The sequence below is a fragment of the Hydra viridissima genome, unplaced genomic scaffold (assembly GCF_058129835.1).
Source record: "Hydra viridissima isolate aposymbiotic clone 2 unplaced genomic scaffold, HvirCarnegie_v1 scaffold_7, whole genome shotgun sequence".
Taxonomy (NCBI): Eukaryota; Metazoa; Cnidaria; class Hydrozoa; order Anthoathecata; family Hydridae; genus Hydra; species Hydra viridissima.
Window position 1 is genome coordinate 5,069,555 of NW_028324306.1, and position 27,939 is coordinate 5,097,493.

At 34.8% G+C, this 27,939-nt stretch overlaps 1 protein-coding gene and 1 pseudogene across 1 annotated transcript; both read right to left on the reverse strand.

Moving 5' to 3' along the window:
- Nucleotides 1–325: 325 nt before the first annotated feature.
- LOC149885764 (uncharacterized) lies at nt 326–27,925 on the reverse strand (annotated as a pseudogene).
- On the reverse strand, nt 16,729–19,508 carry LOC149885765 (uncharacterized). Its single transcript, XM_090093717.1, has 2 exons — nt 18,561–19,508; nt 16,729–18,316 (listed from the first exon to the last, which is right to left on the reverse strand). Exon 2 carries the CDS (start codon nt 17,995–17,997, stop codon nt 17,239–17,241), a length of 759 nt encoding a protein of 252 aa, XP_089949843.1. The 5' UTR covers nt 17,998–18,316; nt 18,561–19,508; the 3' UTR covers nt 16,729–17,238.
- Nucleotides 27,926–27,939: the final 14 nt, after the last annotated feature.

Sequence of the window (27,939 nt, forward strand, 5' to 3'; positions counted from 1 at the left end):
ATTATGAAATATCAATTAAAAAATATCAATGCTTAAAGCCTTTTAATCCCTTTAGATAAAGAACTTTTAAATCCCAATAGATAAAGTCCCCTCCCCTCTGTCCCCTCCCCTCTTTATAATACAATAATTTTTTTTAATGAAAAACAAACAAAATGTTTTTAAGAAAATAAACAAAAATAATAAAATTTACAAAAAGTTAAATTTCTCAAATAATAAAATAATCTCATTGATTTCTTTTAAGTCAATACTATAAAATCTTCTGAATTCTAAATTCTGCAAGTAGAAAATTCCACATTAGTGCAAATAATATCAAATGAGACTCTTCTTATTTTTATTGAGGTAAGTGACATTGGGATAAAACTGTGGTGGTTTCGTGTCCCAGGTATTGTCGAACAAGAACGATATCTCTCTTCCAAATTGAAGTTTGTAGTATGTGTTTCTATTGAAACTTTGTCAACAAAAAAGATATTCCTTTGACGTGTTGAACACACCAGCTGTACATTTTGCTTGGTGTGTCAATAGGATCGTTTAGTGATTGTAGACTGGCTCGTGCAACAAGACGTTTCACTGTTCCACCAACACCATCACAAGGGCTTTTACCATGCGATGTTGCAAAAAAGTGCCACTCTGCAGTCATGTCAAAATCGTGTTTACAGGGTGACCACAAAGTATCCGCACACGAGACGGTTTCATCTTGTGAAAATATAAGCATAAAAGCACTTATGTATTTTCTTATTTATTTGTTGTTTTTGGTTAATATTATGTCATAAACTTTATTTACTTTACTTTATATACTTTGTAAACTATGTTCAATTGGTTTTTTTAGAATGGTGCGCGTTTCTCCTTATCGTCAATCTATCATCGAGTTTCACAAAAAAGGCTACTCAGCGAGCTACATTCAGAACCGTTTACATGCGCCAAGACGGACAATTTACGACACAATTAAACGCTTTGACGAGTTGGGAACAAGTTCTAATCATCCAAAATCCGGAAGACCTCGAACAGTGATCACTGCGAGCAATGTGAAAAAGGTACGCGATCGCCTGCGTTTGAACCCCAATCAATCTGCTCGAGGTCTCGCAAAGAAAATGGGGATAAAACGAACTTCAATGGCAAAGATAATCAAAAAGAAGCTTAAGCTCAAACCATACAAGAAGAACAAGTCGCAACTTCTTTCTCAAGCAGCTAAAGTCAAACGTAAAGACCGTTCTCTTGGACTTCTGCACCGTTTCAACGGAATTGATTATCGCAACATCTTGTTCACTGACGAAAAGATTTTTACAGTGGAAACCATTCTTAATAAGCAGAACGATCGAGTTTGGGCAAAATCTCAACCAAATGTCTCGGTTTCACGCAGTTCTCATCCTGCTTCAGTTATGGTATTCGCCGGGATAACGGCTCATGTTAAGACACCGCTCATATTTGTTCCACAAGGTATAAAGGTCAACGGTGACAATTATTTGGATATGCTCAAGAAAGAAATTGTTCCTTGGGCTCAAAAAGAACTTGGAAATCGTATTTGGACGTTCATGCAAGATGGAGCTCCAGCCCATAAAAAGAAGACAGTTCAGGATTTTTGTGCGGCAACTTTTCCTGATTTTATCAACTTTTCTCAATGGCCACCATCGAGCCCCGATCTTAACCCGATGGATTTCTCAGTCTGGAGCGTCCTAGAAGGAAAGGCATGCCAAAAGCCGCATAAAAATATTGAAAGTTTAAAAAAAATCACTACTGAAAGCTTGGGATTCTCTGGACCCTGCCTACTTGCTCGCCACCGTCGAAGCATTCCCGAGACGCCTACAGGCCTGTTATTTTGCTGATGGAGGAAAATTCGAATTCAATCTTTGAATCATAATTGTTATAGTTCAATAAATGTTTTAAAATAAAATTTGTGTTCCAAATACTTTCTACATGCTTTTTATTAAGCTCTTTATCTGTGCGGATACTTTGTGGTCACCCTGTATGGTAGCATAAGTTGATAAGATTTTTGTAATTTTTATATTGTGATGCAGCTCCAAATTGATAATGTGTTCAAATGTTTGTAATTGTTTAAGTTTATCAATAACATTACCGATAAAGCAATGAACAGCATCTGTTCCATGTTTCAGATGATCTGATATAACACAATAACTTTGACTATCAAGTTTTCCATCTTTTATAAAATACGCAACAAAGGGGTGCACAGTTGCTTGGCTGTTATTCCAGTGAAAACCTTGCACTGCATCCTGTATTAGAAAACTATAGTTTTCTGCAAAGTCAAGAAGAACCAAAGCTTGATTTTCTTTTAAATTAGTTTTCAAATGTTGGTAGTAAGTGGCTTGACTTTTTGATATAAAATGATGCACTCGTAAACTATCTAACTGTTCATAAACCATTTCAATAAATTCATCTAAAGGTAGAGTTGCTGGTACTAAAGTACATTGGTAATTTGATTTTTGCCATTGATAAAAGTTAACTTCACTAATTTCTTTTTCTGTAAACAAAGTGGCAATGTAGTCTAACAAAACCTTTTTAGCAGGACATTTATCGCAGCTATGCAGCATACAATCTCTATTTTCAATGCTACAAACCATTAATTTTAATAAGATTTTGTAATCAGAAATTCCAGGAATTTTCTGTACAAGGAGCTTTACATTTTGATGGTACTGGCAAACACAAACTGCATGCAGACCAGAAGCACCACCCACAGGAATGCACCACTTGGGCCTTAGCTCACAAAATTTTGAAAATCCAACTTTAAGATAATTATATTTCTTTTTAAACTCAATATGTAGCTCTTTCATATTGACTAGTAGAAGGCGCTTTTGGATATGTTGCTTTTTACTATCTACTTTAACTGAAACAAACTCTTTTTTTCCTGGACAAACCCTTGAATATTCATCGCATTCGTAGAAATGAACAACCTCTGTAATTACATCTTCGCTTAGTTTTCTACCCGATTTTGGAGAAGGTTTTGATAGTATTCCACTTTTTTTACTTAATTTTCTGGCTTGTACTACAGATCTTTTTGAAGTAAAAAAAAACTTCTGAGTTTTCTCTATTGACCAACTGTCTGGAGTGAGTGTAAGAAGTGTGATTTTTTCAGAATTTGACAATGTTTTTTCAAATTTTGACTTAATTTTAGTCATAATATTGTCTAAATCTGTGTTTGTTTTTTTCAAACATTTTTTTGAGGGTGATTCAATTTCACAAAGTGCAGCTATTTCTATACCTAGCACATTGGCAACAGCCTTTTGTGTATGAGCTCTTATGCTATCGATTTTACGCTTTCCATATGCAACTCTATCTTTTTTTGAAACAAGTTTTAGAGGTGAGCATCCAAAACTTGCAATACTTGAATTAAGATCTTCTTTTAATGTATGGTTGTCAACATAAATTTCTTTTTCTTGGAGTTCATTTTCTTTTGTATTATGTTTGCAATTCAGAACTTTTCTGCAACTAGTGCAAATTTTTTGACCAGGTATTAAACCAAAATCTTTGGCATATGAAAGACTGATAACTCTAAGAGAATCTAAAAAATAACGGAAATAATTATTAAATATTTTTTTTTTTTATTTATTTAGTGTTATTAAGGTATTTTTATTAAATTAAAATATTAAATATTGAAACTTACTTTTCACATTTTTTGCGTGACTACTATAAAAAGCGGGTTCTAGCTCATTGATACTTTTCCATACTTAAGGAATGCAAGATGGCGTCGTGTTTTTTTAATGTAAAGTGTTGTCTGAATATTTTTTCCCGTTCTAAAATTATTTCTTTGCGCATTTTCATAATGAGATGACATTATGAAAAAAGGTTGTGAATGTCTTAGTTAATTTATTCTTTGTAGTTGTTCTTCAAGTATGGAAAAAGATGTTTATATTTTTCTCTTCGTGTTTCTCTTATTAATTGATTATGTTCTTTTTGTCGTTGTTCTTCAAATCCATGTTGTAGTAAGAGTTTAGTATTGTGATGAATGGGTAAGGTATTTAATTTTTTAATTTTATTAAGATAATTTTCATCAATTCTTTTTTTGTGAATAGTGGAATAGTGGAATTGTATAGCAATTCTGTGTAATTCTGGGTCAAAAGTGTTTTTAATACAAGATTTTATTCTTTACATGTAAAGAATAAAATGACTATTGTCTACGTCCATTAAGTATTACTGTTGGTCCTCTTTCAATTATTTCATATCGTTTTTGCTTTTTAAGAGTTAATTTTTCTTCTAACGTAATTTCAAGTACAGAGGGTCTCCTTATAATAAGTTTAACTTTAATTTTCCCACCAGGTTCAGTGGGTTCTGTTATAATTATTTCAGACGGAGGCCTTTCAATTCTTCGACGTCGTTCAATAATATCATGTTCTTGGTCTCTTTCTCTCTCATCGCGGATTCTGTTTGCTCTCGTTTCATAATTTTCTCCTCGGATATGACTAATTATTAAATTTCGTCGCTCGTCCCTCGTTAATTCATAGTAATATTCAGGAAAACCATCTTCAGGATCAATAATATCTTCAGGATCAATAAGATCTTCTACATCACTCATCCTCATCATTTTTATTATAGCAAGAAATTTATTTAAGTCATTTTCAAAATTTTCTTTCATCTGTGCATTAAGCGTAATAATAGACTTGTCCGAGGACGAGGAAGAAGCTTCCAGATTGGCCGACTTGTGCATCACCAGAGTTGAGCGTGACGACAATTCTTCTTCCAGCTGCAACGCTAGGCATAGAGTCTGCTTCTCCGAAATTTCTGTAAAAAGAAATGGTGGTGGTGGATCCGATAGAGGCTGTGGATTGATACAGCAACCCAGTCGACTTGTTGTTGAACGAAGTCACATTTGATCCGTTCCATGACGACAAGTAAAAATCTTCTAATCCAGAGGAGGAGAAAATGCATTGGCTGTCGCTGTCATATCCAGGGAAAGTGGTGTAATTGTTTGCGCTGTAAGATGTCCAAGGAGTAAGGACAGTTCCATTTCCAGGAGGTAAATTTCCATCATACATTCTGACTCGTGATTCCCACCAGTTTCCAGAGGCGCCGATGATATGCATTCGGATGTATTTTAAAAACACACCATTTCCTTTCCCCTTGGTGCTCAGCAAAACGTATTCGTTTCCGTAAGTAGTGCTTATATAACGGAACGTTGTTGCATAAAGCTTGTAAAGAGGGATGGTGGGTGGAATAGAGGGGAGCGTGGTGATAAAAGGTTGAATCCAGTACGTAATGGCTGTAGTATTTTTGTTCACCAATTGAATGGTGATATCTGTTCTGAAAGGCATGTCTAATGTGAAATATCCTCATAAAGAAGTACCATTGAAAACGTTACACCCTTGCAAAGAGTTGGCATAAAAAGCTCCTCCCAAAGGAGAAAAAAGCAAGTCTCCTGCGAGATCCACTTGGTCTATACCAATTCCTTCCGTGGTTTCTGCATAATTCCCCACATTGATCTCCCCGTCTGTAGAGATTCGAAGAAAAACTAGTCCAGGAACGTTTGTTCCAGAGGTGCTGTAAAAAGCCAACCATAATCTTCTTAAAATCCCAGAGCTACCAGAGTAAGAAAAAACTGGGCTAGTGGTTGATCCTGCTACAATTTGAGACTTTTTTCCCAAACTGGTGAATCCTGTCCCTGGAACGACACTGGTCAAACTCGATTTTTGCAACAACAAGTCCACGTAATTTTTTGTCGCTCCATCCTGTGAGTTGCTTGGATCAGTCACGTTGATCAATTTATGAGAATTCAAATCCAAATCTGCATTTCCCACAGTCGTTCCACCTGACGCATGCGTGTCTACGTAATTTTTCGTAGCCGAATCTGAAGCTGATGTAGGTTCAGCTAAATTAACTAATTTGTGCGACGTCATGTTAATGTCGGTGTATGAAATAGCGTTGTAAGAGACTTTGGTGTCTACATACCCTTTTGTCGCTGCGTCTTTTAAAGCGGTGGGGTCGGAAACGTTGATCAACTTGTGAGAGTTCATGTCGATGATTCCAGTGATCGTGCTGGATCCGTCAGTTTTAACACACAGACTCGAGCTGACGTCGACGTAATTTTTTGTGGCGGCGTCATGTAAATTGGTCGGTTCGTTCAAATTGATCACCTTGTGAAAGTTCAAATCCAAATCTGCAGTTCCAACTACAGTTCCAGTACCACCTGTCACGTGATTGTATACGTAATTTTTAGTAGCGGCATCGTGTGCGTTGGTGGGTTCACCCAGGTTGATGATTTTATGAGAGTTGTAATCCAAATCTGCAGTGATGGTGCTCGATCCGTCCGTTTTAATATAAACGTTGCTGGTTGAGTCTGATGCAAGATTATCAAAATAAACACTTAATTCGCTTCTGTTGAATTTGTCAATCATTTTTTAAATGGGAAAAATTTTTTTAAATCCTTCGGATACGTTTAAATTCGATTCACCAAAGGGTGTTGACAACGTCTTGAAAGCTGTCTCCCTCTTCGCATTTTTTCAAGACGTAAAGACACAAGTGTCCACAATAAGACGTGTTTCCAAATTGAACCCTTTCACTGTTGTAAAAAACAGGGCTTTTTAAATAGTCAACGAGCTCGACGAGAGGGGGTTGAGCGTAAGAGTCAAAGCTGAATTTTTTATCACCGTCTTTGAACCAACACACCCAATGAAACCCATCTGTGCTCGAATCCCCCGTGTTGACAATTCCACATTCTTTTTTTCTCGGTTTTTATGGCAATGCGTCTCTGACAAAAACTCCTCGAAAGTTTTTTATTTTTAGTTTTTTTGCTGCTTCCATCAACTGAATAGTGGATAAAGCCTCGTTTGGTAAAACAATTCCCTCCACATTTATTTTTTTGTTTCTCATTTTTTTATTTTGTTATTTTTTTAGATCTTTCAGATCCGTGAAAAATTCTTCGAATTTTTTTAAATACTTCATTTTTGTTACTCGTCTTTATCACTTACCTTTTTTAATTTGTAGTGACCATAAGCCAACGTGCGTATTCCATCTTCCAAAATGACTCTTTTGTCATCGTTAGCGCTGAGTGCGACTTTGTTGATTTCTTCAGTGAAAATCTCATGCTTGCGAGATCGTAAGATATTCATTTTTCTGAGCTGTTCTTCTTTAGTCATTAAGCATTCTTTATAATCTTTATGAGTGATGTGCTTTTCAACCACACAATTTTGAATTCCTTTGCATTTTTTGTGTTCTTTTTCAAGGATTTTGTAAGAGTAGAGCTTAGGACGAAGCCCAACAAACTCTTTAATTTGCTTACCGCCGGTTTCATCCTTAAACTTACCGATAACCTTTTTATTTTTAAACCCAACGTCAAATGCAAAGTTTTGAATGGCAGGATGATCTTTAGGAAAGTCGCTCGTGTCAAACTTGCTTTCAACGTCATCAGCAATGTCTTTGTAAAAGTCTTCCGTTTCTATTTCGTAAAAGAGCGAGTCAGTATCAGTCATGAGTAATTTCAGCTTATCCCCGTATTTAGGTTTCATGTAGTCGTAGTGATGTTCATACATGAGTGTTTTGCTGATGTCTAGAATGCTCATTCCCAAGAAAACAGGTTTGTCGTAAAAAACAAATGTCTTTTGCATGTGAATCGCGATTAAGTTTTCATCAAAAATGGTGTTTCGTTTATATGTAGTTTTTTTAGATAATTTTATAGCTTCTTTTCTCGTGGTAATGAGTCTAACATCAACGCGTTTTAGAATATTCTCCATGGTTTTCCCAAAGACAGAGTTGTTCATGAGTTTGAAAAATTCTTTATCAGATTCGTTTGTAGCTTCTTTTCTCTTATCGGTGTTGAGATCAATGTACTTTTTCATGAAAGGTTCTTCTTCAAAGGTGATACCTCGATGAATTTTAGTAGTGATCAACCCCATTCGTTCATAGAGTTTTAGGTTTTCATGGTGAATGACATATTTTTCTTTGTTGTTTAAATTGGGAACTAACTTTTCCACTTTTCCAACGAGCATTCTTTCAGGAGCTAAAGGGTAATCATTGTGTAAATCGTGAAGACTTTCAGGATAATCTAAATCAACTTCGAGAATGCAAGGCATGGATTTCCAATTTAAAAGTTCATCCTCAGTCATCCATCTAAATCCTCTAACTGGAAGAGGTTTGCTCATAGCATATCCATAAAGATTATTGGCGTCTAAATATTGAAGAAATTTCGAAGGTTCTGAAGGTTTATAATCATCACTCATGTATTTGTTGTTAGCAGTTCCATGCCGATTGGAGATCATGCAGATTCCACCGCGTATTCCTTTTCGAAACATGTTTAGCATATCAATATCGGTTATAAGCTCTATTACAACTTCAGTTTTCTTTAGCATAGCATCCCAAGCCAAACCAGGGGAGGTGTAATACCAAGCAGGATCAAGACTGTAATGTTCCATACAAGTGTCTCTAAAAGTTTCAAAGACATCTGCCAGTATCAACACATCCGACACGTTGTACAAATCGTGATAATCTCTGAACGTTTTGCATTGAAACGTGCTCCAAACCTTTTGCGCATGCAAGTATTCTTCGTCGCTTATTCCCTCGTGTCTAAGTTTTGAGAAAAACGCTTCTTTTGGCGGTAATTGCGTTTCTTGAAATTTATCGAATCCGTCCACCCAATCGTAAGGGTATACACCTTTTTTACAAAGCAAATTAAATTTTTCACCTTCAAAATGTAATGCAAGGCTTTTAAACTGCTCTGGCTTTAAATTTTTAGACAAAGTATCCAATCTGGAGGAAAGGAATTTAAAGCTGTCGATGAACCTCAATTCAATTTTTTTGTTTTTTGGTTTTCCATCTTTTCCAATGTACTCTCTGATTGTACAATGTACACTTTGATTTTTTTCGAGAAGCTGATATATTTTTCTTCATTGTTGGGTATACAAGTGATCTTTCCACCTAACCTCTTAATGAACAAATGAGTGTCGTAACCAGACAAATTATGAAAAACGATTGGGATGAATTTTGGAACTTGATATTTTTTATTGCAATCGTCGTGAGCCGCTCCTCGATATTTTCCAGTAAAATGACAGTGATCGCGTACTTTGTCGTCGTTGAGATTTTTATTGCAAATGTGACAAACTGTTGCGGATTTGAAATTATTTTCGTCCTCTTTTGTCAAAACAATCTTTTTTTTCTCGATTTTTCCAAAAAGTTCTTTTATTGCGCTTTCCAAATTTTCAACAAAAAATTGACCAACATCGATGTTCTCGCTAAACGATACGGAAATGGCTGGATCGTGCTCGAAAACGGTTTCATCAAAACATTTTATGTAATAGGAAAAGGAACATGGAATGTGTCTTTGAAACTTTTTTGTGTAAGACTGGTTTGAGTTGGGAGCGCACGTGTCTATCGGCTTGATAAAGCTTTCATAGTCAGCATATACGATAAATGGAACCCTCATTGACTTTCCGATGCCTTTAAACTGAAGAGTTGCACCCTTTTTAGGAAGTTCAATTCTCATTGGCGCGTTTTTATAACAATCTTCTCGATGTTTTTGAAGCTTTTCTTCTTGATCATAACATTGAAGACACCTTCTGCAAAAATGTTGTTTTCTTTTACCTTTTGATGCTGAGGAGCCGGCAAATCGACTGAAACTATTAATGAGACAGTAATGTTCTGTGTCTTCGTTTTTAATATACAGCAAATCAACATTATGCTTTCGATCGAGAAAGTCAGATACTTTCAAAGGGTTGGGTTTTTCATTTTCATACTCAAAAACGTTGATGCTAATGTCTGGATTATTTTTTTCAAACTTGTCAATATTATGGTAATTCACAGGAAATTCAATTCCTTCCCAATTCAGCTCTTTTGACTTTTCAATCAAGTCTTCATCAATTCTTTCGTTGTTTTTATTTTTCAGATTCAACGCTCTGGTAACTGACCATTTAAAGCATTGATTGTCGTTGTTTTTCATGTTGATGATTGCTTTTTTGTCTTTTAGATCGTCAGTCAGCTCAATATAGGAAGAAGCGCTTAGAGGTGTGTAATCGATAAAGTTTATATCCATTCTTAAAATCTTAGATATGGTGCTATTAGAACCTAAAGCATTGTATTTGACACTACTTTCCAAGACTTTTTCTTCCATTTCGCTCATTAACTCTCTTACATCTGTAGCTGCTCGAATAATTTCCGAGCTGGATGAAAAGCTTGCTTCCCGAGTCACTTCTTCACCAGTCATGATGCTTACAGATTTCATTTCGCACGTTAAAATAATTCTTACTTTTGTATTCCTTTCTCCTTCCATGGTTTGAATGGCAGACTCTCTTATCAAATTAAAAAAGGATGCAATGTCTTGATATTGAGAAGAAGGCTCGTAAGAATATAACCTAACAGTATTACCCAACGCGTGTTCAGTCAACTTGAATTTTATTTTATAAGGCTTTGGCACGGGCTGTTTATACACTGTTTTTAATACAAGTGATTTGATAGACTGTATCTTTTTATCGATTTGTTCCGCTGATTCGTTTACCTTCTCCTTGACTACTTCAGGAACGTAGGGTTCTATCCAATCTTTAACATCATCAAACTTAGTTTTAACATACGACGCCACACTTTTTGCAGCTGCCTTCAGACTTGAAAAAAATGAAGGTCTCGGTGGAATGACTGGTTTTGGTGTTATGACAGGTGATGAATCTAAAACCGGTTCATCAAGGATGTGTTTTTGCAAATGAATTGGTTTCGGAGCAATAGGAGGTTTTACCACAGGTCTTGGTGGAATGATTGCTGGTTTCGGAGCAATAGGAGGTTTTATCACTGCGGAAGGTTTGACAACAAACTGCACTTTTGTCGGCTTTATTGAAACTTTTGTCGGTTTTATTGAAACTTTTACAGGTGGTTTAACAAACCTAATCACGGTAGCATTAACAGGTAAAGGTCTTGCCTCAGTCGTTCGCCTACGAAGAGCAGCAGGAGCAGAGACAACTCTAGGAGGAACAGCAGGCTGCAAAGCCATTATAAGTTCCCCCTTTCTCATTTTAGAATACCCTTTTATTTTTTGCTCTTTAGCAATTTCTTTTAATTCTTTCAACGTTTTGTTTTCCATTTTTATTATAGCAAGAAATTTATTTAACCCAAAATCATTTTTCTAATATTTTTTATTTCTTTTCAATTCTCTGAAAAAAGAATTGAAAAAAATTTTTTACATTTCTCACAGACTTTTTCTTTCTAGCTTTTCCGAATTTAAAATTTCAATCTTTATTCCATCTTCCACTTTTCCATTTCGACGTTCTAAATATCTCCATCCATGTCCTGTCTTTTTCATTGCTTTGTAAAGGGATTTGTATTCAGTCACTTCCCCGGTTTCCATATTGGTTGTTTTCACAGACACAGGTTTATTTCGAATTGAAGCAAGTCTCTCGTATTTTGGATCGATCGGTTTTTTTTCCGTTTTCTCATTTTTCATTTTATTTCTTTTTTTGGTCGACCCACTGACCTGTGTTCTTTTACACCTTTCAAAAGCGAATCTTTACTTATTAGATTATTCTCAATCGCAATCATCATCAAAGGCAACAATTTGTTTGAGGTTAATGTGATTCCATTTTCCATAAGCAAATTTTTCAGATAATTTTTTGTATATCTCATGTTTTATTTTTAAAAAGAAAAAAATTTTTTTAAATCATTTTTGTTAAGAATCTCATGACGGTCTTTCAAACCTAATAAACAACGTTCATGCTGGTTCCGTTGGAAACGAAATTAAGCAATTTGTCTGAAATGATCACTGCAAAAATAACGGTGTTTTCTGGTACTGCTGTTCGAAATTTGAGGTTGACCACCAATTCTGCCGTTTCAGAAACAACTCTTTCTTTTTGCTTGCTAATGTCTACAAAAAACAACGGAAACAAATTTTTATATTCAAGCAGAGACAAACCAGATTGACAAACAAGTTCGTTTGTACCATAATATTTATCGTCAAAAGAGAACGCGTCAAAATGAGCCATGGTAATTTTCTTTTCTCCAAAATTCAAATCGTAATTGTAATTTGGATATTTTATTCCATTGACGGTTACGAAAAAATTGCTGACATCACAATGGTTGAAAATGGCTGGATTTACAATTTGACTGGAATTCTTGTTTGTCTGAAGCCCAAACACGATATATCTCGGAACGCTTTTGTCCGTGATTCTTCCAAGGGTCCAAGTGAATTCTGTGAGACCAGCAGGAATGGCTTGTCTTTCGACTTTGTTTGACTTATAGGCCACTGGGACGGAAATTTTACTCGCCATTAATTTCAAGAATTCGGCTTTCTTCGAAACATCCAACTCAATTCCAGGCATAAAAAGTCTGAATTTTTTAATGTCGATCATTCCTGCGGCAACAGTCTCAGCTCTGTAAATGGCGTCGTCGTATTCTTTTTTGTGAAGGTGATGGTGTGTCTGAAGCCATAAACGACTTTGTCGTAAGTTTCGCAAAAACCAAAAATGTGTTTTAATGGTATCTTAAACAAAAATGCGCCAACGGATGTCGTGTCTGCAAACAAGTGGTCTCGCCTTACAACAAATCCTGAATTTCCGGTGGCGTTTGAAGTGTCTTTATACCACATTTGCTTCAAACCATCTGCAAGCTGAAAACCAAAAGGGTATTTCAACAATCCAAGCATGGTTGTTCCTTGACCTGGATACATGACTCTTTCCACTTGTTGTCCTGATAAATCATAGGTGGCATCGCTGAACAAATACATGATGGCGTTGTTTATCAGAGCGATGTTGTCTGTTGCTGTGTATGCAGTTCCATCCGCTTTTTTGAGAACCCCTTCAACGAGGATGTACAGTATCGGACAAAACATGGTGGACAAACTCAAATTTAGAACAAAAGTTGATCAAATTCTAAAAAGAACTAGTAAAACAATTGTACATATTAATTTTTAAATAGTTCATTATGTTCTTAACAAAATTTAAAACGTTTGAATCATACTAAGAATCACAAAAAAAATTTATAACACATTTTTCTCAACAAACTACATTTTTCTTTGGACAAAACAAGGTGGACAAATCAAAACGAAGCTTTTTTTTATAAGATTTCATTGTCTTTATTCAATTTACCGCATTCTTTTGTTTTCACTTTTATCATAACATTACTCTAAAATAATAAAATAGGTTTTGGAACGTCTGGCCAATTATTTTTTCAATTAAATTAATAATAGATTTAACTCGTGATATATGGGGTAAATTGCAACTTAAAATGGCTTACGACAAATTAGGAAGTGCTTTACGTGAAAATATTGTTAAAGATTTTAAATGCGGAAAACGTCAAGCTCAAATTTGTAGAAAATATAATATAGCTAAATCGACTGTAAGCAAAACTGTCAAATCATTTGGATCTCGTGACTGCTATAAAACAAACCATCGGGGCGGACGTCCAAGAAAAACATCACAAAGACTAGATCGAATAATTGTTAAAGAGCTTAAAAAAGATCCATTTTTGTCATCCACAAAATTAACCGAAAATCTTGAACTACAAATCTCTGTAATCGCACTGTGCGACAAAGAGCTAACGAAGCAAAATTATTTTCTCGAATGCCTGCCAAGAAACCGCTAACTTCCTTTAAAAATAGAAAGCTAAGACTTGCGTTTGCCAAAGCACACCAAAATTGGACTGTAGACCAGTGGAAAAACATACTTTTTAGTGATGAATCAAAATATAACCTTTTTGGAAGCGACGGCAAGAAGCGAGTCTGGAGACCAAAGAACACCAGATTCAATACTAAATATACCAAGAAGAGTGTTAAGCATGGAACGTCTGCTATGAGATGTTTCTCAGCACTAGGAACTGGTCCTATATACAAAATTAATGGAATTATGGACCGCTTTGTTTACAAAGATATAATGGAAGATGGTATGTTACCACATGCTGAATGGGAGATGCCCCTAAAGTGATTTTTCAACAGGACAATGATCCCAAACATACCTCAAAAATTGTAAAACAATGGTTCAAGGACAAGAATATCACCAAAATGGAGTGGCCTGCACAAAGCCCTGACTTGAATCCCATAGAAAATATGTGGGAAAAAATTGACAATAAGATTGAGCGTGCAAATGTGAAGACCAGTGAGGAATTATTTGAACAAATCGAGAAGGCCTGGCGAGAGGTTGATATGAGAATTGTTGACTCATTAATTGCGTCTTTGCCTCGAAGAATGAATGCAGTAATTAAAAGTAAAGGAGGTCCTACCAAATATTAAGTTAACTTTTGAAGTTTTTTGAAAAATAATAAGTTAATTTTTGTATTTTTTTGAATTTTCAGTCGATTTTTTGAATGTTCACCTTGTTTTGTCCAAAGAAAAATGTAGTTTGTTAGGGAAAACATGTTTTAAAACTTTTTTAGCGATTTTTAGTATGATTCAAAAGTTTTAAGTTTTGTTAACAACATAATAAACTAAATAAAAAATAATATGTTCAATTGTTTTACTAGTTTTTTTTAGTTTTTGATCAACTTTTGTTCTAAATTTGAGTTTGTCCACCATGTTTTGTCCGATACTGTAAGCATCAGACGGAACTGTTTGCACAGATTGGCAATCAATTTCAAAAACGATCGATCCTGTAGAATTTAAATCGAGGTTTGTTGGGAGGTACTCGAAAAAATCAACTTTTTCAATTCCAGTGTCATACTCTGGCATTTCATCAACTCTTAATCTATCGGTGTTTATCATTTTTAAAATGAGAAAAAAAAAATTTATGTCATTTTTGATTCGTTAAAAAAAAATAATCAAGCAATCAAAAGCCCGCTCCCCATTTTAACGAGATCTTGGATTCTAGCCGCGTTCTTTTTCGTCATTTTCTTTTTCACTTGAATGGAAGAACCAAACATTTTTTTATGCAGCTCTTCCATTGGATTAATATACGGATCAGTCTTTGCCGCTTCGTTTACAATCGTGGTGAGTAATTGGTTTGGATTCACTGTTCCTGTCTTGGCGTAAACTTTTTCAAGCGCTTTTTTTCCTTTGTCGATGGCAACGTCTTTAGCAGTTGATATAGCTGAAGAGGCTAATTCTTTTCCAGCAGATTTGGCGGCTGTGATTGCTTCTCTTCCAATTTCGCTTGCTGCTGCTTTTCTCAATAAATGAAGAGACGATCGTGAAGCATTTGTGGCTGCCATTCTCCTCAAAAAATTTTTAATCGCGTCCATGATTCCTCCACCTCCAACGACGTTCTTTTTAAAATATCTTCTGTTGTTCACAATGAGCATTTTTTTAAAATGAGAAAATATTTTTTGAAATCCGTTCTCACGACTCGATGTATTTTTGAATTGCTCTGTATTCTTCTTTGTTTATTTCCCCCTGTCTCAAAAGCTCGTCACAAATGGCAACGGCTTCGTTTCTCGATGCTATATTTCCAGTATGTCCTGCAGCGATGCTCAAGTTAAGCCTTTGCGTAAGCACATTCGGATCGCTAGGAAGAATGATCACTCCTCGACCTTTTTTTCCCCTCGTTTTTGTGTAATTTTTTTCCCAAATTTTTGAAACAATCGTTCCCCACTTTTCACTTCTCGAAGATTTTGGCACGGTTGGTCTCCCTTCCTTCTCCATTGCATGCGTTACAACGAGTATTTTTTCATAATTTTTCATGTCCTCGTCTGACACCTTTGTTGTATCAGGCTTGGATCTTGTGATCAATTCCCAAATACCTGTCGTCCCCTCGTACTTTTCTCCATCAATAATAACGTCGTTATTGTCGATAAAAATTTCTTTGTCTCCAATAAACATTTTTCCGCGTTCTTTTGAGTGAATTCCAAACACTCTGTCTGCAACAAATCGTTTAGATGCGTATTTGGATAAATAATCCAAAGCAATATTTCCAACATTCATTTTTCCAAAAGTTTTATCACTTTTTGAACTTTCAAAAGACGGCTCGCTTTCTGGATAAGTCAAAGCCAGTGGAGTGTTTTCAACCTCTCTGTATGCGATGCTTTTTAGTTCGTTTTTTATATTTTCATTGCTCTCAATCAGAGGCTTAAAAAACGAGGCTCAAATCAGTCTGATAATTTGCATCTGAAATGTTGGTGTTGAGACTCTCATTGTAAAGCTTTTCTCTATTAGCTCTATATTCTCTCAAAATCTCATCTCGCTTTTCAGGATCTTGTATTCTAAAAAAAGACATTTTTAGAATACGGAGAAAAAAACTTAAAACAAAAACTCGATTGCGTTTACTATTTCTTGAACAAGTTGTTGAATGCCTTTATCGCGTCTTCTCTTCCTTTTTGGATCAACGACTCTTTAGTCAATTCGTCAATGGCGCTTTTTGTCTTGGTTCGGATTTCTTCACTCATGGCTTTGAATTTTTGAAGCTCGCTGAGAATGAGTTCGTACTCGGAATCACTCACAAATCCATCCATAAGAGATTTTGAAATGTGGTCACTAATCGTATTCAATTTTGACTCGGAAAGAACTTTCAATTTTTCGTGCTTTTCAGCCTTTAGCATCATTTTTTTGTTCTGATGATTTCCGAAAATGGATAAAGCTCCCAATACAACAGCAATCCCTTCACACGCAATCGAAACAGGAGTGGCAACGACGGTTGATAAAAGTGCAATCCCTGTAACCCCTAAACCAATGCATACCGTTTGCAATCCGTCGTCGGTGAAACGAATTATTTTTGCCGCTCGATGGTATTTTTTACTCAAAGCCATTCGTTTCACTTTTTCATCCTCTATTTCTTTTTGGATCTCGCTTATTTTTTGAAGTCGATATAAATGTCCTCCATCTGATGGTGCCGTTGGAAGAACTGGATAAATTTTTTCAGTGTTTTTTATTATTTCCATCTTTTTAACAAAGACACATTTTTTTAAATTCGAATCGATGTAGTTTATTTTACAAAGCTTTTCACCTTTTTTAACGGTGACTTCCTGGTTGTTGTAATTGTGTATGGTCATATCTATGTCATCCACAGACTCGGAAAAAATAGCATCGTTTTTGAAATAATTCAATTGATTGCTTATTTTATTCATCAAAGTGACGAAAGCAATTCCTTTGTCTAATTGTAAACCTACGGACAACGATATCTGCTTGTGAGATACAGGAGGAAATTTAATGTCTTGTTGAGCAAAAATCTCGTGCTGTCTGTTGATGTTGAAATAGGTAGGATAATCCAACTTTTTCTTTGTTACAATAATGTTTTTTGTATTTTTTCGTTCCAACTCTTTGATTCTATCCTCTAAATGACTCAGATGGAAATTAAAATTGTGAATCTCTGCTGAGGCGCTGTTTTTAAACAACTTGTGTGGGGCATGCATTTTTTAATATGAAAATAAAATGTTTTAAGTCGTTTTATTTTCAGTTTTTTTTGCTTTTTACATTTCCTCGTCAGAATCCATTTCTCCCAAATCCAGGTTTTCACACATCATGATGCTATGAGGTAAAGATGCATTTTTTACGATGATGGCTTCGGACAGTTTAACTTGAATAAACACAATCGAAGGACCAATATACACCCCATCAATTCTAAGTCCTCCAATAGCGTAACATCGTTGATTGATAAAATCATGTCCAGAAGATATGACCAAATTTTTATTATTACGTTCTCCTTTGACTCCATTTTTTATATCAAGAGCTGTTTTCTTTCTATGAAATATAGAAGTAATGAGTATTTCGTCTTCATTTTTAGTTATATACATTTTAGCATAAAACACAGGAGCTGCATCAGCATGGTCAGGTTTATATTTTAAAATACTCAATTCGTCTGAATTAATTTGCTTTTTTCTTCCTCCCTTTTTAAGTTTGGTTGACAATTTATACACTTCACCTCTAATAAACAAAGTAATCTTTTCCATTGTGCTAATAAACTTTTCTTCTTCTTCAGTTTTACCCTTTTTAGCATCAAAGCAAACAAAGGACATGGAATATCCAGTCAATTTTTGTGTTACCGGATCTTTATTTTCACACACACCATACGAAAATAATGTAGGTGTTCGTAATACAAGAGGTCCATCTCCAGTTGGATAAGAATATTGTACTGACACTTTTTGATAGACCACTGGTTTGGTTGCCGCGTAAATTTCTCCAACTGATAATTTTCTCTCATCAAAACTTTCAATTGTAATAAAATTCATCTTTTTATATAGAAAAGAAAATTATTTAACTCATTTTTTCAGAGAAATCAATTCTTTATGATCTACCCATGAGTTGAAAGAGTCTGGATATCCAAACCATTTGACTAAAGATCTGTTCTTTTGCTTGCGAATGACTTTTTCAATTCTAAATATGTCTTGATTGGTCTTTTGCATTTCTTGTTCATAAAATGTACCTTTAATTTCTTCACCGTTAGCATCAGCGATTTTATACGTGGGTGGATTCGTATGCTGAACATTTAACACGGTAAAAACCTCTTCAGTCCAACCGGTTCTATTCAAAAACCTTATATTACGAAACCTTTACAAATTACTCACCGACCACCCGCCCGACCATCCCCGCCGGCCGTATACTATGAGATCTCATAGCGGCGGCGGCCGGCGGGGATGGTCGGGCGGGTGGTCGGTGAGTAATTTGTAAAGGTTTCGTAATATAAGGTTTTTGAAAAGAACCGGTTTTAAACTAGATTCCGACCAATAAGAAAAAGGATTACTATAATCCAGTATATAAATACGAAATAAACTAAATCCATTTCATAAAGCACGAAAACAACAAACGAATAACACTAAAAGCTGTATCATATCTTTTAAATTTAAAATGGTTAACACGAAAGTAGTAAAAAGAAAATCAAATATACCAATTGAAGTAGTAAGAGCAAGAGAAAGAAAAATCAAAAATTTAAAACAAATGCTCGAAACCTGCAACAATCAAATGGAAGCTCATGAAATCTTAATGGAATTAAGCTATACTACTCTAGATTCAAAAGAAGCAAATGAATACGCTAAACAAGCACAAGAAATAAAACCAATGATGTCGGATGAATTGGGAATAACAGAAAGCCAATTAGACCAATTACTGGCAGACGATATGAACCAATGTGGAAGTAAAGACGCAAAAGACAAACTAAAACAAACAAACATCGTTGAAATATCTGACGACGAAGATGAAAACGTAACAGTCACAGAAGATAAGAACAAATCAAACTTAACTGAATTAGATAAAATAATGGACACACCACTAATGGAATTAGATAAAACAGTAAGTTTAAATATATTCTTTTTAAATACAAATTTATAAAAGAACATTTCCAAAATACTCTTTATAGGAATTATTTATATTTAATTCAGATCTATCCAGAGGATTTGACATTGTACATGTCATCTATACCGGAAAACCAAATGAATCCATATGGTTTGATTACACCTCCTCAACAGTATGCTGCGCCCCAATCAGGCAAAAAACACATCAGAAATGTGAATATGCAGACGGAAGAACATCAAAATACGATGGGAAAGAACACACTCACGTCCTGGTTGGGGTTCAAATTCTCACACCAAAAGACAGATGCTTCGAAAAAATGTCACTCGCTATCCGAAGACGATTTTTCAAATCAAGACGATACGGATGTCGAGGATGTAACGAAATCAACACAAGAAGGTATGGATCTACATGCACCAGTTGTAGCACATCAATTGAAATTAAGCACGTTAATGACCGTACTTATTTCAATAACGTGCTTAAATACTTTGAAAAAATTATTTAAACATATTAATAATAACTGTATAATAGAATGTAATGCAAATAATGTAAACACAATTAAAACTGAACGCAAAACCAAAAAAAGTCAAACTAGAGAGCTGTTTATAGACTATTTAGTCAAAAACAAAATTATGAACAGCAGACAGTATGACTTGAAATTAAAAGAATGCGGAAATCTAAGACTCCTAGAAAGAATGATGACAGGAGACTTAGAATCAATTAAAAAAACTATATTCAGACAAAACTATTTACAACACGGAGATAGCAATATTATATTAACACGAATCGTAGAATGTACAGACAAAAGCAGACTTGGCGCGGTCATATATATTTTGCGCAATATTGCACAGCAAAATATGCTCACTGTAAATAGATTAATTACATTATTAGCACGTTTTTTATTTAATGAAAATTTTAAAAAAAAAGGATTGATCTTATGCGGGACATCAGATGGTGGAAAATCTTTTTTCGCTAACCTATTATATGGGGGATTCCTACCTCATGAAATAGGTTATTGGAATTGTCCTATGAGCGCAAATCCATCGCCTTTCCTTCTGCAATCATTAGTTAATTGTATAGTTTACAGGTGCGATGAATTCATATTCGAGCATGCTGGAGTGGTACAATTAATGAAACAATTGCTAGAAGGTGCGCCCACCCTAACCACGGACATAAAATATAAAGATCCACTACCTGTTGACACGCATCCCGTCATGATAACTATGAACAGCGATAACAAAGAGGATATACTTAAATGGCACGCAAATGAGTATAAAGCATTTGAAAATCGCTGCGTCATACTCTTCTTAGGAAAACCACTATTTGACTGGATAAAAGAAGAGGAGTTATCAGAGTACGCAAAGCTCAATCCTGAATTACTGTTTATATTATCTAAAGCACGTAAAGAAAAAACAATTGTAAATGAAAATGTATTCAACAAACATATAAATGAAATACATTTTTAAACTTTATATCGTTTATTCGATGGCTCATCAGTTTCATCGTCATCATTGACAACTCCAATAAACATAGTTGTAAAAGCCGGTAAAAATACTTTCTGATAACAATTCAAAAATGTCAATTGAGGATTCCCCTTAACAAAAGGTGAAGGCATAGTAGTAGTAATAAAAGTGGAATCTGAACCAAATTTACATTGCACATGATTAGCTCTTGTATAATTAGGATCAGGAGGATTCAACTTCATACGATCGAACACCCATTCACGTTTATAAACTTGCACAGTATGGGTAAGTCTAATACGACCACGAACAGTAGTAGGCAATATTTCACCTTCACTATACGCAGGATCAACACAAAACATTAACATTTTGCAATTTTTATTACCAGAAAAAGGCATAACATTAGGTAAATTATTCCAGTAAGTATTACAAGTACTTTCAACAAAAGTATCACCAGCAATACAATCATAATTCTGTCTATTTTTCCATAACACAGCACTTCTATCAAATTCCGAATATGGTTGCAAAAACGTATCAAAACACTGCTCATTACCAAATGGCTCTTTAGAATCAGTACAATATGGTGTAATAGCAGCAAAAACACAATCCAAATTACCAGCAGCATATTCTTTTTCACCAGAATCCTGCCAATAACACCTATGCAAACCAACAGGATATTGAATATCTTTACGTTTATCATCGTTAACACTAATAATACTACGAGCTAACAAATTTTTTAAACCATGATGAGGCATTTCAATATGACCAAATCTATAATCAACAGGATAAGTATTTAAAACATTCCAACTTTGATCAAAAAAACCTTCTTTCTTCTGAACAGCTAACGTTTGATCAGACTGAACAAATTGTCCACAAGAATTACCTTGAGTATTGACAAATTTAAATTTACGCACAGAATTAGGATCATTAAATAACAATTTAATAGGTTTCCTCAATCCAATGTCATTAATCCATTCAGAATAATAAATAACCTTCTCAGCAACATTGTTCCTTTCTTTAAAACGCGGGTCTTTAGTACTAATAACATTCGAAAATCTAGTATTTACAGGTTTACGATCTTTATCATCAAAAAATATCGAATCCTCATATAATTTTAGAGTTGGCAATACAGACGGTTTCTTATCATTACTCTTTAATTTCATATCTTGAATTTTCTTCCAATCAGCAACATCAAACAATGGATAAATATTATCAGTAATCATTTGATCACCTTCAACATCAAAAAAACGAATACCAATATTAGACATCTCCAAAGGAACAACAGTATTCTGAGACGTTTTCAATTGATTCTCAACACGAACATCCAAAACTTCACAAGACACCTTTTTATCAACATAAAATATACCATCAGCAACAGGAAAATATTGATCAATATCTGCCCATAAATTAGGATAAGACACAGGAAAATAATATATATCATTAACAGAACCAGAAGTTACACTACAATAAAAATATAAACTCTTCTCAATAGTAAATTCATCATAATAACCATGAGAAGGATCAAGTCCTCTTTCAAAACGAAATCTGGTGACGCGGATGGCTCCCGATTCGGTGGTTGCTCCGCCATTAGTTGAATGAAAACCTCGATGAGACCAACCTTTTCTTCCGCTTGGATGAACGAAGTTTCTTCTTATTCTCTGAAAATACCTTCTTTCTATCTTCAAAACCATTTGAAAAGACATCAAAAACACCATCTGTTGAATTTATAGGTATATTATACCCATCATGCCTTTTAACCCCATATTAGGTAAGTGATTAAAAAACATAGGAATCTCCTTATGTGACATCAATTCATACCGACCGACCTTTTTAGAAACACTACCCCCTTTTAATAAAGGAATGTCATTCGGCTGAAACAAAGACTCATACTTAACTCTTTTTAATCTCATATAATCTGGAATATCAGTTGTAGGCACCGGTTGATAATCTGAATGAAAATTCCATAAATTACTACCATTAGAACTTCGAGAAATATTAGATGAAGCAGAACTATTAGAACTAATAGAACTCAAACTTGAGGAAGAACCACTCCAATCAGAATCACCATACAACATATCTTCCAAAACATTAGTAGGTCTACGTTTACCAAGTTCCTTTAAAGCAATACGCTCATAAGAACCAATTTCATTTTTAGGTAACAATAAATCTTTTAAAATACGCCTACCATCACTAATAGCAGGTAATTTAACATTAGAAGCAACATTTTTAATAGTATTTCCAACATTTAATACAGTTTTAGGATTAAAAGCACCAGTTAAACCAGTAACAACACTTTCAGCAATACGAGCAGAAACAGGATCTTTAAAATTTCTTTCATTTACTCCAAATATCTGATTATCCCATCCAGGGGCGACCTTCAACACTTTATTCGGATTAACCTTTTTATTACTAAATTGCGGTCCATTAGGATTAAACCCTGGTGGAATTTGAAAATAAAAGTCGTCCCCCATGTGAAAATTGAATCGTCGTATGGCGTCGACCGACCATCCACCACGATCGTGGTGGATGGTCGGTCGGTGGTTATTTATAAAAAGAATATATATATAATCGCTATATATCTCATAGTATTAGATATGGATGGTCGGTCGGTGGTTAACCATCCATATCTAATACTATGAGATATATAGCGATTATATATATATAATCGCTATATATCTCATAGTATTAGATATGGATGGTCGGTCGGTGGTTAAATATAAAAAATATATATATCTCATAGTATTATAGGAGGGTTGGTCGGTAAGTAATTTGTAAATCTTTCGTATTATAAGGTTTTGTTTAATTCAATATAAATTTGTGTTTTTTTTTTTTTTTAATTCTTTTGATATGTTGCTTTTGTGGCTGCTGGTTGTTGTTGTATCAGTATATTCGGATTGGTGTGGTAAAAGTGCTTGTCATATATTATATGATGAATGTATTGATCATAATTTATATGCTTGTGATTGCTGGAGCATATGTGGTTGCCACCCCTTTTCAAAATGAGACTTTTTTTTTACGATCCTCACTTTGTCACCCATTGAAAATTTTGGTCCTGCTCTTTCTGTTTGCGTCTTTCCATTCAGGTTCCACCATACCCTACCTTTATTATTTTCATCGCTAGCTTCCACTGGAGTCATTTTGATAGAAGAGTGCTTTGTGTTGTTGTAATTTTTCACCATTTCATCTAATACGTCAATGTATTTATTGGTATTGTTGGCTGAAAAATATTTAAACATTCTCTCTTTCATCGTTCTATTCCATCGTTCAACAACAGAACTTTTTTCCTCGTTTTCAGTGGAATACAATTGCACTCCCAACGCTTTCACATGCTTGTTATAAAACTCTTTACCTTTATCCACCCACATCTTTGTACACTTTCTCTCCTCAAATATTTTGCTTAGAGCGTTAGCTACATCAACTCCAGTTTTACTCTTTAACGGTACAATCCATCCATACTTTGAAAATACGTCGATCACCATGAGCAAATATTTTACCCCGTTGTTGAATTTTGAAAACGATTGCATGTCCACCAAATCTGCAGCCCATATTTCATCCATGTCGTTCACAAACACTTTTCTTCTTTTAAAATGATGAATGACTGGTTTATGAAGCTCGTTTGCAAGTTGATCTGTCCATTTCAGGTTCTCCGGTGCTTTTTTTTAGATCCTTCGGATCCATGGAAATTCTTCGAATTTTTTAAACCTAATCCGAATTTAGCTTTGGCTTTGATGATGGGAGTGATCAGTTTTCTTTCGTTTATCTCTTTTTGAGTTGGGTTTGGAATGGAGTTCATTTCTTCAAGCATCATTTGATCTGCCAAATTTCTGCTTTGAACGTCGTTTAAATATTTATAAGCTAAATCGTGATGGTATGCTGCATTGTCCACTCGGTCTACCGGTTTGCTCCACTCTTGATACATATCGGTGGATGTGAGTCTTTTGTCCAAGTTTGTGCCAGGTCCTGCAAAATTCATTCCTGGAATGTGCATTTCTCCTGGAAATTTTGCCCATGGAAGCTTTATTTTTTTTGAAAAATTGTTGATCGATTCCACCAAGTCTCCTCCTTTTGCCGTATGCGAAGATGATCCTTTGAGCGCATGCGAAGAAACAAACTAACATTTGGTCGTTCCGCAAACGTTGCAAGTCCCTTTGACTATATGCTTGTTGTTTTTTGTGATCTCGTTTCTCAAATGAATCGTTTCTGTTTTACTTTTGCATTTAACACAGTACATTTTTTTTATTTTAAAAAAATATTTTTAAACTAAAAATGGAAGTGTCTGATTTGTCATGGAATATTGGAAAAATCAAAAGAAACAACAACAAGCTTTTACCGAGAAGCATTCGAGGAATCATCGTTGGAAAATCCGGATGTGGAAAAACAACGTTGCTTCTCAATTTATTGCTCAGACCTGGATGGTTGGATTATAACCATTTGCAAGTTTTTGGAAAATCTCTTTTCCAACCCGAGTACAAAATACTAAAAAGTTCGTTCGAAAAAAAATTGCCAAAAAAAATAATCCTCGACTTGTTCAAGGTACAAACCGAAATTGAAAAATTAAAACTAGACCCTGAATGCGTTATCAACGATCTTTCAAAAAATTTTTCCGAAACCGAAGGCATGGAGTGTCAATTTTTTGAAACGGCTGACGATGTGCCTAATCCTGAAGATCTTGATTCATCCAAAAACAATTTAATGATCTTTGACGATTTACAACTAACCAAACAAAACAAGTGTGAAAAATATTACATCCGAGGAAGACACTTTAACGTCGACTGCTTTTACCTCGCTCAAAATTATTTCATGCTCCCAAGACAAACGATCAGAGAAAACACCAATTTTATCTGTCTCTTTCCTCAAGACTTAAAAAACATTAACCACATTTATCAAGACCACGTTTCGAGCGATATGGGAAAAAAAGAGTTTGAAAAGTTTTGCAGACATTGTTGGTCTGAACCTCACGGATTTGCGGTGATTGATTTGTCGTCAAAAAAGGACAATGGAAAATAGCGAAGCGGATTTGACACTTTTTATTTTCCAAAAGAAGCCATTTAAATCCGCAAGCCTAGATTCGCAAACGGATTTAAAATTTCACTTGTGAAATTCCATGAATCCGAAGGATTTAAAAAAATGTTACATAATAAAAAAATGTCAGGCATAATCATCGACGTGGATGGAAATTCCAACGTAATCATAACAGAATTTTTAGACAAAATCGTTTTTGAAAAAGGAAAAACTTATGAAATGGCTTTTCTAGGGCTTGAGACGTACAACAGCTTTCCAAACATCACCAGCAAAAACAATTCTTTCCGGTATAGCATGAACAACGGAATCAATTGGGAAAATGTCGTCATTCCAGACGGGAGCTATGACATCATTGACATTAACAATTATTTACAAAAGACCGTCTCAAACACAATAAAAAATTATGCAACTCAAAGCGCTAGCTACGTGACAACAAATAAAATCAGCTACTCTCCTGACAACATAAAAATCGGATCCAATTTAAACACTTTAAAATCAACCATCACACTTGGATTGAATTATATGATGGATTTGAATGTGGATAACAGCATCGCCTCACTTTTAGGATTCACAAAAAGACAATTGGACTCTAATTCCGAATATGAGTCTGACGATGTCGTCAGAATTTCAAGCATCAACACGATCAGAATCCTCAACAACGTCATCGGGTCGGCTTACATCAACGGCTCCCAACTCAATTGCATCTACTCTTTTTATCCAGCTGTTGGTCCTGGGTTTAAAATCATCGAAAGACCCACTCATTTGGTTTACCTCCCTGTCAAAGTCCCAGAAATCTCCACAATGATCACTCGCGTTGTTGACCAAAATGGAAATTTGGTTGATTTTCGTGGAGAGGACATTACGATCCGTTATCACATTCGAGAAGTGAAATAAATATTTTTTCCCACATTTAAAAATGAGCAAATATGTTAGTGTTAAATTAAATGTGTCTCAGGGACAGATTGAAAAAATAAAAAAAATCAATGATAACAGGTAAACCCGTTAGCATCCGTATTTCAAAAGATGATTTTAACGGAAACGACGTTTTACTTGTAACGCAAAATCAACATCGAAAACTTTTGGACGCTCTCCATCGAGGAGTTGGAGTCACCATTAAAATGAGCAAAACCCAATTGGAACATAACGCAAATGTGAAAGGAGGATTTATTGGAGCTCTTCTACCTTTATTGGGTATGTTGGGTAGTACACTTGCAACAAGAGTAGTTCCAGCTCTTGCCACCGGATTGTTAGCAGGTGTAGGATCTTCTGCAGGTTCTGCTATGGTTGATAAAATTGCAGGAAGAGGTATCGTTTATTTGAAAAAGAATGGAAATGGAATGAAAATGGGAACGCACAGAGGAAACGGATTATTTTTAACACCCTGGCCTAAAGGAGGCACATTCAAAGACGGAGTTTACGTTAAAAGCGGAAGAGGATATGAATCTATCGGCGCTGGTTTGCTTCTCGGACCAAACTCTCCATTCTCAAGCATCCCTTTTTTAAATTTAATTTTGTAAAATATACAGTGAAAACTTTTTTAAAATGACTTAAATAAATTTTTTCTTGTTATAAAAAATGAGTATTACAGAACAAGAAGAATATGAGGAATTCTGTTACAGTGAACTACAGGAAATAAATAAACCCACTTTTGACCCAGAATTACACAGAATTGCTATACAATTCCACTATTCCACTATTCACAAAAAAAGAATTGATGAAAATTATCTTAATAAAATTAAAAAATTAAATACCTTACCCATTCATCACAATACTAAACTCTTACTACAACATGGATTTGAAGAACAACGACAAAAAGAACATAATCAATTAATAAGAGAAACACGAAGAGAAAAATATAAACATCTTTTTCCATACTTGAAGAACAACTACAAAGAATAAATTAACTAAGACATTCACAACCTTTTTTCATAATGTCATCTCATTATGAAAATGCGCAAAGAAATAATTTTAGAACGGGAAAAAATATTCAGACAACACTTTACATTAAAAAAACACGACGCCATCTTGCATTCCTTAAGTATGGAAAAGTATCAATGAGCTAGAACCCGCTTTTTATAGTAGTTGCGTGCTTGTTCAACGGATTACAACAATACTTGCGATGTTCATTCTCATACCTCGACAAGTAAACTTTCTCGTGATAGCTACAAATAAAATCTACGGGATTTATTTTGCTTCTCAAAGAAATAAGCTCTTGGTTTAGTTTAGACAGTTCTTGGTAGCGTTTACTTTTATTAGATAGATAGCACTGTTCATTTAATGCTTTACCAATACAGCAAGTAGAAAGCTCAGGCATATTACTTATTATTAATTAGTTCTAAAATACAACAATTTATTTGGTTTTATTAGTACTTTTTAGATTGACATACTAGTAATATAGAATTA